The sequence below is a fragment of the Suncus etruscus genome, chromosome 15 (genome assembly GCF_024139225.1).
Source record: "Suncus etruscus isolate mSunEtr1 chromosome 15, mSunEtr1.pri.cur, whole genome shotgun sequence".
NCBI lineage: Eukaryota > Metazoa > Chordata > Mammalia > Eulipotyphla > Soricidae > Suncus > Suncus etruscus.
In genome coordinates, this window is record NC_064862.1 from 92594196 (window position 1) to 92607085 (window position 12890).

A 12890-nucleotide genomic window follows, 5' to 3' on the forward strand; every position below is an offset into this window, starting at 1 on the left:
CAAATGATTGAGACTCAGGTAAGCGCTGCCTGCATTTCTGGGCCCTGTGCCTTTTCCCCCAGCCTGGGCTTCAGGGAGACCCTGGTGGCTAATTGGAGTTCCTGCTAATGAGCCTCTTCAGGCCCCCCGGGGATCTGTGCCAATCCACTCGGGCTCATTATCTCTGATGCAGGCCCACCCCATGTCCCTGTGCACCCTCCGCCCCTCCCCATGCCTCCTACCCAGGACTCCAGCACACGCAGTGACTTTCTTTGGCAAAGCCTTCAACCCCTGTGCCCACCCCCAAGACTAAAGTTGGTTTTCCTTTTGTGCCCCGCTTCTCCCGAGACCCTTTTCTTTTCTTTTTTTTTCTTTTTTTGGTTTTTCAGGCCACACCCGTTTGATTCACAGGGGTTACTCCTGGCTAAGCACTCAGAAATTGCCCCTGGCTTCGGGGGACCATATGGGACGCTGGGGGATCAAACTGCGGTCGCGATCTTTTCTTGGCTAGCACTTGCAAGGCAGACACCTTATCTCTAGCGCCACCTCGCCGCCCCCCCCCCCCCCCGAGACCCTTTTCAAGCCAATTTCCTGGGATTTGCCTGTCCATCCCACGTGGACTGATTGCTCATGGAGACAGTGTCTGTTCCCAGAGCAAAGACACCCAAGCCCAAGAACGTGGGAGGAAGCAGGACACTCAGTTCTCCAAAGAAGTGTCAGGGGCCTGAGAAGCAGCTCGGAGAAACAGAGTCAGCGCTTTGCCTGTGGGAGACTGAGGTTCCATGTCCATCACGACAGGGTCCCCTGAGCATCACCAGGAGTGGCCACAAAACACGATGAATAATAAAACGGTTACATTGGTCACCTCAGCTGGAGGAACAAATTCACCCCTCCAGCGACCCCTAGGGATCAGCCTTCTGGGAGGAGGGGCTCAGCCATCAAGTGGACTCCAAGAAACCTTCCTAGCATCTCAGATGCACAGAATAGAATGTTCCAGAAAACAGACCAAAAGGCTTTCGACAACTCCAATGCAATATGGGACCTGGGACAGGGGTCCTGGGAGGTGGGTGCAATGTGGCAGAGATGCTAACATGTTCTTTTTTATTTCTTTTTGATTTGGGGGGGGCATACCTAGATGTACTCAGGGGGTCTGGGGGGTTACTCCTGGCTCTGAGCTCAGGAATCACTCCTGGCGGTATTTGGGGAACCCTATGGGATGCTGGGAATCAAGCCTGGGTCAGCTGCCTGCAAGGCAAGCACCCTCCTTGCTGTGCTGTCTATCTTGGCCTCTAGTCCCATGCCCAGACCCCGGGGACAGGAAAACGTCTTGGAAAATGACATGCACCTCTCCTGTTCCTCTCGTCCCATCAGCCAGCGGCAGCCCTCCACCCGCCCACCTGCACCCCACCACCACCACCACCAAGGGCTCATGCAGACTTACCTGGCAGCGGCCAGGTAGCCCAGCACAGCGGCCACCAGCAACCGCCCGTGGGTCTGCTCCAGTCGCGCGCACAGTTGGTGCGTGGCCTCCTCGGGCGTGGCTGCCAAGGGTGCGGGCACCGTGAAGGACGCCCAGGACCGGGCCTCCTCGAAGGCCAGCCGTAGCCGCCCAGGGTGGCCGCACTCGGGCAGGCTGGCCCACAGCACGTCCCTCTGCCGGGGGCTCAGCGTGCGCCTGGCGGCTGTCAGCAGCCTGTGCACCAGCTCCTGGGCCTGCTGGGCGGGCAGCGGGGGCACCTCCCAGCTGTCGGCGCCGGGCAGCTTGCGGAGGGCGGCGTCCAGGGCCCCCCGAGGGCCCGAGCAGGCCGAAAGGATGAGGTGGACACGCGGGGGGCACTGGGCCGGCAGCCAGAGCCCGCGGTGCGCCCAGCCTCCTCCGTCCACATCGTCCAGCGAGTCCAGCAGGATGACGAGGGACTCGAAGCGGCGGCCAGACACAGTGTGCAGGAGCGCATGGAAGAAGGACACCAGGCGCGCCCGGGCGCCCAGCACCTGGGCGGGAGGCGGGGGCAGCCCAAAGGCCAGGCACACCTGGCAGGTGAGGCCTCGCAGGAGCGCACCGGCCTCACGGCTCAGCCCCGTGGTGCCCAGGAGCCGCAGCACCGTCACCGTCTTGGGGCCCAGCATGGCAGGGACCTGCTCGGCCAAGCGGCTCATCAGTGTCGTCTTGCCCACGCCCGGGGGTCCCCAGAGCAGAAGCGGGGGGTGCGGGACCTCCTGATGCAGCCGCAGCCACTGGCCCAGCTGTGCCAGCAGGTCCTGGCGGCCGCAGAAGGCGCGGGTGGCCTCGGCGCCCAGTGCCAGGTGCTGGCGGATCTCCTGGAAGAGCCAGGCAAACTCGGGCTGGGCCGCCGCGGCCTGCTCGGCCTCCCGCAGCCGCTCCAGCACCTGGTGGTTGGTCCTGGCCACGAACTGCTCCCCCAGCTCCCGCAGGTAGCGGCCGTGGGCCTTGTTCTTGGGGTTGACCAGGTCTCGGCTCCAGGGCAGCTGGTGCGCCTTGAGCGCGCCCGGGCACGCGGTGGCCAGGCGCTCCTTGAGGCGGCCCAGGCGCTCCTGCGCCTCCTCGTCCAGGCAGCCGTCGGGCAGCCGGTCCACCAGGCGCAGGGCACAGTCGTCCAGGAGGTGCCGCTGCAGGTCCTGGATCTCCCGCAGGAACACGGTGGCCCCCTGCTCGCCCTCCGCGCCCAGCGCGCCCAGCTCCAGCTCCTGCTCCATGGCTGTGGGAGGGAAAGACGGGGTGAGGGACTGAGTGACAGAGGGGGCCCGGTGCAGACTGGGGGGCTCCTTGGAGGCCTGCCAGCGGCTTGGAACTCTTTTCTCCTTCCTTTCTTTTCCTTCTTACCTCCCTCCTTCCTTTTTCTTCCTTCCTTCCTTCCTTCCTTCCTTCCTTCCTTCCTTCCTTCCTTCCTTCCTTCCTTCCTTCTTTCCTTCCTTCCTTCCTTTTCTTTCCTTTCGTTGTCCCTCTTCACCTTTCATATATAACACCTTCCTTCTTTCCTTTTCCTTCCTTCCTTTTTGCTTTCTTTCTTTCTCTTTCTTTTCTTCCCTCTTCCTTTCCTCTTCATTTCTTTCTTCCTTTCTTTCTTCCTTTCTTTCTTTCTTTCTTTCTTTCTTTCTTTCTTTCTTTCTTTCTTTCTTTCTTTCTTTCTTTCTTTCTTTCTTTCTTTCTTTCTTTCTTTCTTTCTTTCTTTCTTTCTTGTTGTTGTTCTTTTTTGTTTTGGTTTTTAGTTGCACCCAGCGATGCAGGGCTTTCTCCTGGCAGATTCAGGGGACTCTATGGGATGTCGGAGATCCAACCTGGGTCAGCCATATGCAAGGCAAAGTTGCCCTCCCTGGGGCCAAAGAGATAGCACAGAGGTGGGGTATTTGCCTTACAAGCAGCAGACCCAAGATGGACAGCGGTTCGAATCCCGGCATCCAATATGGTCCCCTGAGCCTGCCAGGAGTGATTTCTGAGCACAGAACCCCTGAGCGCCGGGTGTGACCCAAAAACCAAAAAAAAAAAAAAAAAAAGATGCTCTCGCTCCTGTGCCTCTTTCTTGTTTTGTGATTACTCCCATGGCTTACTTCTGCCTCTGTGGTCTGCTGGGGCTTGGGGGACCCTATGGGGTCATGGGGATTGGATTTGGGGTGTCCTGAGGCTGGGCATACAGTCTTAGTGAAGACATGCAGAGACATACAGATGGACACATAGACATGGGGTGTGTGGAGAAGGCAGCAGAGTCAGAGCAAGAGCACAGTGGGGAGGACGTTGGCCTTGTATGCTGTGGACCAGGGTTTATTTTATTTTATTTTGGCTTTTTAAGCACACCCAGTGGCACTTGGGTTACATCTGGCTCTGCACTCAGAATTTGCTCCTGGCAGGCTCAGGGGACCAAATGGGATGCCGGGAATTGAACGCAGGTCCATCCTGGGTCAGCCATGTGCAAGGCAAATGTCCTACCACTGTGCTATCTCTCTGGCCCCTGGACCAGGGTTTAATCCCCAGGATCCCTTAGGGTCTCCTGAACGCTGCCAGTAGTGATTTCTGATCATAAAGCTAGAAGCCCTGATTGCCATCAAGCGTGACTCCCCCCCCCCAAAAAAAAAGTGACGGCAACACTGTGCTTGCGCGTGTCCCAATAAATCTTTATTTAAAAACGCAAGTGGAGGGCCGAATGGAGCCCTAGACCAGGGTTTGCCAACTCAGTCCCAGCACCGGCAGGAGCAGTCTCGAGGACCCGTATTTTCCAGAACCAGAGCCCACACAGGCGTCTCCTTGGAGACCTCATGTTTGTGAAAGAGCAGCCAGACCCGGAGTTATTTTTGAAGCCTCCTGGGCTTGGCAGAAACTCTGAGCTGGGCAGGGCCTTGGAGACAGACAGGCTCCGTCTCTGAACCAGAGACAAGAGTCCCGGGAGTAGGCCTGAAGGCTGGGGCCGGGCTACGGTGCTGCTCTTGTGGAGTCCCAGGCAATGGGGGCCCATTTACATTACACGGGAGACAGGCTTGGGTGTGAACTACGCACACACACTGGGCCACAGGGTGAAGAACTTGTCGCAGACGGACAGATGGACAAGCAGACACAGAGCAAGAGGAGAAGGCAGGAAGCACACTAGGACCGAAGGGAAGAAAGTGGGAGGACCAGAGCGAGAGCAAGAGCCAGTGGGGAGAGCATTTGACTTGCACGCGGCCAACCCAGGTTCCATCCCCGGCATCACAGGGTGTCCTGAGCGCCGGACACGGGGCGAAGGCCAGGCCTTGCAGAGAGCCCGGCCTCAATGGGTCCTTGGAATGACCAATGAGAACCCAGCAATGAGGGCTTCGAAGGGGTCAGGTACAGGAAGAACCAAAGACACCTCAATGACACCACAGACACTGGCTACTAGAGTCTCTGGGCACTGGGGTTGTAGAGGGTGGAGGGTCTGTGGGTCGTTGGGTGGTCTCAGCAGGCCTAAGCATGTGGCATTGGGGACAGACACCCCAGACCAGACATATGTCTCTGCTTCCCCCAAGGGGGTGGTTGAACCCACAGCCTCACCTGAGCACTGGAAGCGTCCACACTGCTCCAAGGATATGAGGCCCTGCTGGAGCGCGTCCTGGGCCGCAGCACACAGCACAGAGCCCAGACCCGGCTCCTCGGGGCTGCGGGGCTCACCCCCGGCGGGTGCCTGCAGCAGGAAGGTGGGGGGCACCGCGTTCTCGTCCTTGCGGAAGTGCCGGGCCAGCAGCTCCAGGTCTCGGGGCCGGGCTGCCAGCTGCGCCCTCAGCACCTCCCACTCCTTTTCTTCGATGAGTCTAGGCAGCGGGCAGGGCCCATACTGGTTCCCCAGCAGTGCCTGCACGGGGAGGGAGGGAGAGAGGGAGGAAGGGACGCAGCTTAGGAACCCACCCGGGACCCCGGGGGAATCTCATGTCATCCACAGCAATGAGAATTTCACAGCAGAATTTCATAAGCCAGAGCGAGAGCACAACAGGGTGGGCCTTAGCCTTGCTCGTGTCCAACCCGAGCATTCCATAGGGCACCCAAGACTGCCAGCAGTAATTTCTGAGCACAGAGCCTGAGCACCTCCGGGTGTGACCCAAAAACCAAACCAAAAAAAAAACAGCAAAAAAACAAAAAACAAAAAACAAAAAAAAACAAAACAAAACAAGAACAGGGGCCGGAGAGATAGCATGGAGGTAAGGTGTTTGCCTTTCATGCAGGAGGTCATCGGTTCGAATCCCGGCATCCCATATGGTCCCCCATACCTGCCAGGAGCAATTTCTGAGCACGGAGCCAGGAATAACCCCTGAGCACTGCCAGGTGTGACCCAAACCCCCCACACACACACAAAGAAAAAACAATAAACAAGGACAAATAAAAAAAAACAGAATATGGGGGTCTGGAGAGATAGCATGGAGGTAGGGCGTTTCCGTTGCATGCTGAAGAATGGTGGTTCGAATCCCAGCATCCCATATGGTCCCCTGAGCCTGCCAGGAGCGATTTCTGAGCATAGAGCCAGGAGTAACCCCTGAGTGCTGCCGAGTGTGACCCAAAAACAAAACAAAACAAAACAGAATATGGGGACCAGAGAGATAGCATGGAGTAAGGTGTTTGCCTTGCATGCTGAAGATCAGTGTTTTGAATCCTGGCATCCCATATGGTCCCCCGAGCCTGCCAGGAGCGATTTCTGAGCGTAGAGCCAGGAGGAACCCCTAAGTGCTGCTGGGTGTGACCCAAAAAACAAAACAAAACCAAAAACAAAAAAAATTTCCTCTGCAGGGACTGGAGTGATAGCATAGCAGCAGGGCATTTGCCTTGCAAGAAACTGATCCAGAACGAATCCCCAGCACCCCATATGGTCCCTGAGCCTACCAGGGGCAATTTCTGAGTGCAGAGCCAGGAGTAATCTCTGAGTGCCACCGGGTGTGGCCCATAAAAGAAAACAAAGCAAAACAAAACGAAAAAAGAAATTTCCTGCTGCTTAAAACACTGGAAAGGTCAAGGGGTCAAAGCAATAACACAGTGGGGGAGGGCATTCGCCTTGCGCAGGGCCAACCTGGTTCAATTCCATAAAGTTCCCCCAGCCTGCCAGGAGTGATTCTGGAACACAGAGCCAGGAGTAATCCCTGAGCATCATTGAGTGTGGTCCCCAAACCAACAAATAAATAAAAAAGAATTTCACGTCAAGAGGCAGAGGGAATGAGACAGGCAACCCCGGGCAGGTGTAGTGCACACTTGGCACAGCCATGCAAGTGCTCCAGGGCAAGAGGGGCCTGGTGAGCAGAGGGGACAGTTTGTGCAAAGGGCAGGGAATGAACACTGGTGAGTAGAAGAGACACTGTGATTAAGTACAGGGAACAGCTGTGCAAGGGCAGCCAGCAACCACATGTGGAAGGAGAGAAGGCAGGAAAGGCAGGAAAGGCAGGAAAGGCGGAGCCCACCAGCAGGAACCAGAGCTCCAAGGCTGCAGTTGGGCCTAAGTGTCAGTCTAGTGCGGATGGAGCAGGGCCAGAAGGATGGAGGATGGAGGGCAGGAGCCCTGGGCCGCCCTCTGCGGGGGTGGGGGGGATAGGGGGGGATAGGGGGGTGCCCCAGAGACAAAGCCTCTCGGCAGGGCCAGAGGGAGCTCAGTGCCTGAGACTAATGACTTATTTACCAAGAGGCGCCTCTCCAGGGCCCCTGATGCCTGGATTTTAGCGAAGGCCCCAGACCTAAGCTCGGAGCTGCAGTTTATGCCCAGCAACGGCAGGACATGTGCGTGCCGGGGGAAGCCAGGGGCACTGGGGGCCACGTGGGCACTGCCGAAAGAGCCTGCTGGAAGGATGCGAGGTCCCGGCGAGGTTGAGGCTGCTGGCCCAGGGGAACCCAATCACCTTCCCAGGTCCCAGGCCACCTGGAAGTGTGTTGCTCTTCTCCCTGCCTGCAATTTGGGTTGCAAAATCGAATTCCTCCTGGACTTCTTTCTCCTTTGTCTCCCTGTTTTATTATTATTATTATTATTATTATTATTATTATTATTATTATTATTATTATTATTTTGAGTTTTGGGGCCACACTCAGCGGCAATCAGGGTTACTTCTGGCTCTGTGCTCAGGAATCACTCCTGGAAGGCTCGGGGGACCCTATGGGATGGTGGGAATCGAACCAGGATCAGCTGCATGTAAGGCAATTGTCCTCCCCTCTGTGCTATTGCTCTAGCCCTTATTATTATGATTTTTCATCCTCTTTGAACATCAACCTCAGGATCATGACGCTCCTCTAGAAAACTAACTGAGAGATCTGAAAAAAAAATACAACAACAACAACAAATAATAATAATAACAAGGGCCAGATCAATAGCCCAGTGGTAGGGCATTTGCCTTGCACGTGGGGGACCCAGGATAGACCTGGGTTTGATCCCTAGCATCCCATACGATTCCCCGAGCGTATAGCCAGGAGTAACCCCTGAGTATCACTGAGTGTGGCCCAACCCCCCAAAAAAAACCAATAACAATGTGGGTTTGGGGAAAGCATAAAGGACAGATGTACCCAGAATCAGAGATGCTAAGTGGGGCTTTGAGCTCTTCTTCAAGCATCGGGACATGGGCACCAGCCGAGATGCAGCTGGGCAGGACCAGAGGGCATTTGCTGGCATCACTGTGACATGACTGAGTCATTTCAGGGACATGTTGCTCAGCCTCACCTCTAAAACTAAACTGAAGCTCCGAGGCAAGGAAATCTCCATCAGGATGAAGAAAAAACACCCCCAAGAAATGCAAGGTTTTTTTTTTTTTTTTTTTTAGTTTTTGGGTCACACCCAGAGGTGCTCAGGGGTTACTCCTGGCTGTCTGCTCAGAAATAGCTCCTGGCAGGCACGGGGGACCATATGGGACACCGGGATTCCAACCAACCACCTTTGGTCCTGGATTGGCTGCTTGCAAGGCAAACGCCGCTGTGCTATCTCTCCGGGCCCGAAATGCAAGGTTTTGAGGAAGGAAAAATAAAATGGAAGGGAACGCTGTGCAGGGAATGAGAACGCTCCCAGAACACAGAACACAGGCTTGGGGGTGGGTGTCTCTGATTGCTAGGGGGCTCTACAGCTGGGTGGGTCTGAGCCCAGGGCACTGAGGTTTAGGGGTCACAGAAACCACGCTTTTCTGCTCCCCAATGGCCGTTCACTGGGAGGGAGGTTCCTTGTAGTCCATTTCCCACCCCTGACACTGTCCTGCAGTTTTGCTGTCCTGAAAACTGTCTCTGGAAGGAGGGGCAGGTGCCCAGCCTTTCTCTGGTCTGCCAGAGCATTTGGAGGCCAGTTCCCAGGGAGTTGGGGAAACATTTTCTATAAGGGGCCAGGGAGGGTTGGAGTGATAGGACAGCATGAAGGGTATTTGCCTTGCACACGGCCAATCCAGGTTCCATCCTCAGCATCCCATAGGGTCCCAGAAGCACCACCAAGAGTGGTCCCCTTCCCCTGAGCACAGAGCCAGGAATATCCCCCTGAGCACCAACAATGTGACCCCAAAACAAAAGCAAACAAATAAACCAAAGGCGGCGTCCCATATGGTCCCCCCAAGCCAGGGGCAATTTCTGAGCGCGTAGCCAGGAGTAACCCCTGAGCATCTAACGGGTGTGGCCCGAAAAACCAAAAAAAAAAAAAAAAAAACCCAAAAAAAAACAAATAAACCAAAGGGTCAGGGAGCCAATATTGCTAGTCTGGCCATCCGGGCAGTTTCTGTCTGATCATGGAGAAACTAGCTGGGGCATGGGCCAATGAGCAGGCAGGACTGTGTGCATGCAAATGAGAATGCATAAGAAATTTAGTGGGTGTGTTCTTTGCATGCAAATGAGTGGACATGGCCACGTGCTGATAAAGCTTTATTGACACAAGCCAGTCTGAGGGCCGGATTTCCCCTGGGGCTTTATCACTTCCTTATGTGCTGGCTCCACAATGTGCACCACACCCCTTCTTCTCAGATGTCCTCCTTGAGCATCCCTGGAGCACTATGGCTAGGACTCCGAGAGCAAAATTCTGAGCTGTCACTCATCTAACCTGCTCTAAAGGTGTTGTGAGTCATTCTCTCGGGCTGATTCTGGTGACAGACGGGGTGTTGGTGTCAAGTGGGTGATGAGGAGGACAAAGGGGGAAACTGATCCAGATCCAGGTACACAGAAGTGCCCTGGAGGGAAAGGGAACAGCTTGTCCCCCTAGATGAGAGAAAATTCCCCACAGTGGCCAGCCAGTCTCCACATCTGCCTGGCTTCAGGGTTCCCAAATCCTGGCCCAAAGCTGAGAAAGCACAAAGCTGTCCCCCACTCGAGCCCCACAGCACCTGCCCTCCTGCTGTGCATCAAAGATGAGTCTCCTGGCTGCAGGAAAGGGCTGCCCTGGCCCGCCCCGATCTGCCCCCAGACTCACCACAAAGGAGGGGCCCCGAGAAGTCTGCTGGCAGCGTTCAAGCTCTTCCTGGCAGAGCTCAGGGGTCATGAGCTCAGCGGCCTCGGCACTTCGGACCCCCCAGTGCAGGTCCACGACCTGTGGATAGAGATGCCCCCAGGTTCCCTCAGAAAACCAGTAACAAGGCTCCTTCCCACATGGGCACCAACAGGGGCCAGGCCACCTCAGAGCCTGCTGGGACAAGGCTTGTTGAAATGTTGAGCATATTTGTTTGTTTGGGGGCCACACCTGGCAGTGTTCAGGGGTTACTCCTGGCTCCACGCTAAGGGATCACTCTTTTTTTTTCTTTTTTTCTGTTTTTGTTTTACGGCCACACCGATGATGCTCAGGGTTTACTCCTGGCACTGTATTCAGGAATCATTCCTGGCAGTCTCGGTGGACCATAAGGAATGTTGCAGATCAAATCCATATCTGCCCCATGAAAGGCAATTGAGCACAACCTTGAAAATGGGAGCTGCAGGTGGGATTCCCAGCATCCCACAATCCTTCAACCAAAGCTAACAAAAAAGCTTAAGATTCTTCCATCACAGTGCTCAGGGATGGCTCCTGGCTCTGCTAGGCTGAGCAGGGTGGTGGTTGAGGGTCAGAGTTCAGTAAAGTGGGGCCCAGGGAGATAGCACAGCGGCGTTTGCCTTGCAAGCAGCCAATCCAGGACCAAAGGTGGTTGGTTGGAATCCCGGTGTCCCATATGGTCCCCCGTGCCTGCCAGGAGCTATTTCTGAGCAGACAGCCAGGAGTAACCCCTGAGCACCGCTGGGTGTGGCCCAAAAACAAAAAACAAAAACAAAAACAGAGTTCAGTAAAGTGGTGGATTTGGGGAGAAGTTTAGGGTGCATCTTCACCTCCATTGTCCTCACCAGACTGAAGATCTTCCTTGGCCCTGCCTGCCCCTCACTCATCTGGAAAAGATACCAGCTTCATAGGAAATCCCAGGTCATAGTAACCAGGTGGGGCCCTTGGTCCAGCCCAAAATCACAGGGCAGAAGCGAAATCACAGAACAAAACAAAAAAAAAAAAAAATGAACACTATCGGCTGTTTTTGTTTTTGTTTTGTTTTGTTTTGTTTTGGTTTTTGGTTTTTGGGTCACACCCGGCAGTGCTCAGGGGCTACTCTTGGCTCTATGCTCAGAAATCGCCCCTGGCAGGCAAGGGGGTCCATATGGGATGCTGGGATTTGAACCACTGTCCATCTGCATGCAAGGCTAATGCCTTACCTCCATGCTATCTCTCCGGCCCCCAACACTATTGGCTGTGACCTCCAAACAAACGAGCAAACAAAAAGGAAATGGTTTCGGCTGGAGTGATACTAAAGTGTGGTGAGCATTTACCTTGCATACGGCCAACCGGGTTCAATCCCTGGCATCCTATAGGGGCCCCTGAGCCTCCCCCAGAAGTGATCCTTGAGCACAGAGCCAGGAGTAACCCCTGAGCACTGCTGGGCATGACCCCCAAGCAAACAAACAAAGAAATGGTTGGGGCTGGAGTGATACAGCGTGGTAGCTGTTTGTCTTGCACAAACAGGGTCTCCTGAGCACTGCCAGGAGTGACCCCTGAGAGCAGAGCCAGGAGTCAGCCCTAAGCATCACAGGGTGGGATCCCCACCCAAAATGAATAAAGGAAGAAAAATGTGGGGGGCTAGGGTGAGAACCCCAAATTTTCCCACCCGTTACTCCATTTTGAACAATACGGCCACTTACCTCAAACATCAGCCCTTGCTTCTGGCAGAAGGTTCGCACCTCAGGGCAGGCGCTGCTGTGCAGGGTTTCCCTCTCTGCCTCCATGTCTGTGGGGATAGCGGAGCCCTGAAGACCCTCACCTAGCCAGGGACGCTCCCTCAGGCAGCCTTCTTGGGGTGCAGGTATGGGGACTCCCAGGACTAACCATAAACCAACAGCCCCCAGGAGGGCTGGCGAGGGCCCATGCCAGGGACCCTTGGAAATTTCTGGAAGCTGATCCAGTTTGCGTCCCAGTTGGAATAAACCCCGGGGTGGGTGGGCGGGAGACACCTTTCCTGCCTCCAGGTTGGGGGGTGCTGCCCACTGAGGTCACCTAGGGGGGTTGTCTCATCCGCAGCCTTAGGGGAATCAGGATAATCAGCCCCCTAAGTCATGCTGGGAACCTCAGATCTTTCGAGGTCAGCCCAGGGGTCCCTTGACTCCATTCCCCCACAAGGAGACCACGTGGGGGGAGGTATGGCAGGGCAGACTGGATCAGAGCAGTTGCAGCTCAGAGCTTTCCAGTACCTCAAAATGTTTCAGGAGACCCCAGGCAAGTTGGAAACAGTAGGGTGAGGAGCCCCTTCTGTGCATGGCCGTGTGGGGTTCCTGCACCCCTCAGCCTGGTGCCACCCTGGAACCTCACGCTGCCCCCTTACCCGAGCCGTTGGAGCTGAGGAAGACACACACTGAGCTGGCTGTGGCCGCAGGGACAGGGCCAGCCTGGCCCTGCAGCAGGCGCCTCCGGGTGCCGGGACTGAGGGGCCCCAGGCTCATGCTGGCTGCCCGGGGAGGGAGGGCCTGGGCCGCGGGACTCAGCGGGGCAGTGGGCGCTGGGCTCCCGGGAGGCAGCGGGGGGCGCCCATGGGTCACAGCGGGGAGCTACAGCGGCTCCCAGTCACTCTGAGCCCTGCCGTCGCCCAGCCGCACCTCCCGCCTCAACCCTGTCTCACAGCAACTGCCGTTTCCCGGGCTCCGCCCTGGGACCCAGGGAGCAGCCTCTACGAGACAGGGATCCCCTGGGGGAGGCTGGAAAGCCGAGCCAGGTGTAGGAGTGAGTAGGACCGTGGGAACCAAGGCCAAAGCCATCCTGCCCCCTCCCCATGCACACCAGACACCCTGGGCCCAGCTAGCCTCAAGCCCTGAGCCCCTCTGGCCCACCCCTCTCCCAGGCACCTGGACCTCTTGCTAGTTGTCAGGTAGGGGGGGAGCCGTGCACTCAGGACCGGGGTGGTGCCTGTAGGGACCACCCTCCCTCATCCGCAGCAAATCAGTTTTCCTCCTTCCCCCTCCCCGA

The 12890-nt window shown here is 56.2% G+C and overlaps 1 protein-coding gene across 1 annotated transcript in view; it reads right to left on the bottom strand.

Moving 5' to 3' along the window:
- NWD1 (NACHT and WD repeat domain containing 1) overlaps positions 1-12890 on the bottom strand; it is a 31504-nt gene that overhangs the window by 16874 nt on the left and 1740 nt on the right. Inside the window, exons 2-5 of the mRNA XM_049787679.1 lie at positions 11576-11661; positions 9840-9956; positions 5000-5297; positions 1421-2696 (exon numbers count right to left, since the gene is read on the bottom strand). Coding sequence (XP_049643636.1) covers positions 1421-2696; positions 5000-5297; positions 9840-9956; positions 11576-11659 — 1775 coding nt within the window. The 5' untranslated portion in view covers positions 11660-11661. The remainder of the gene's footprint in view (positions 1-1420; positions 2697-4999; positions 5298-9839; positions 9957-11575; positions 11662-12890) is intronic.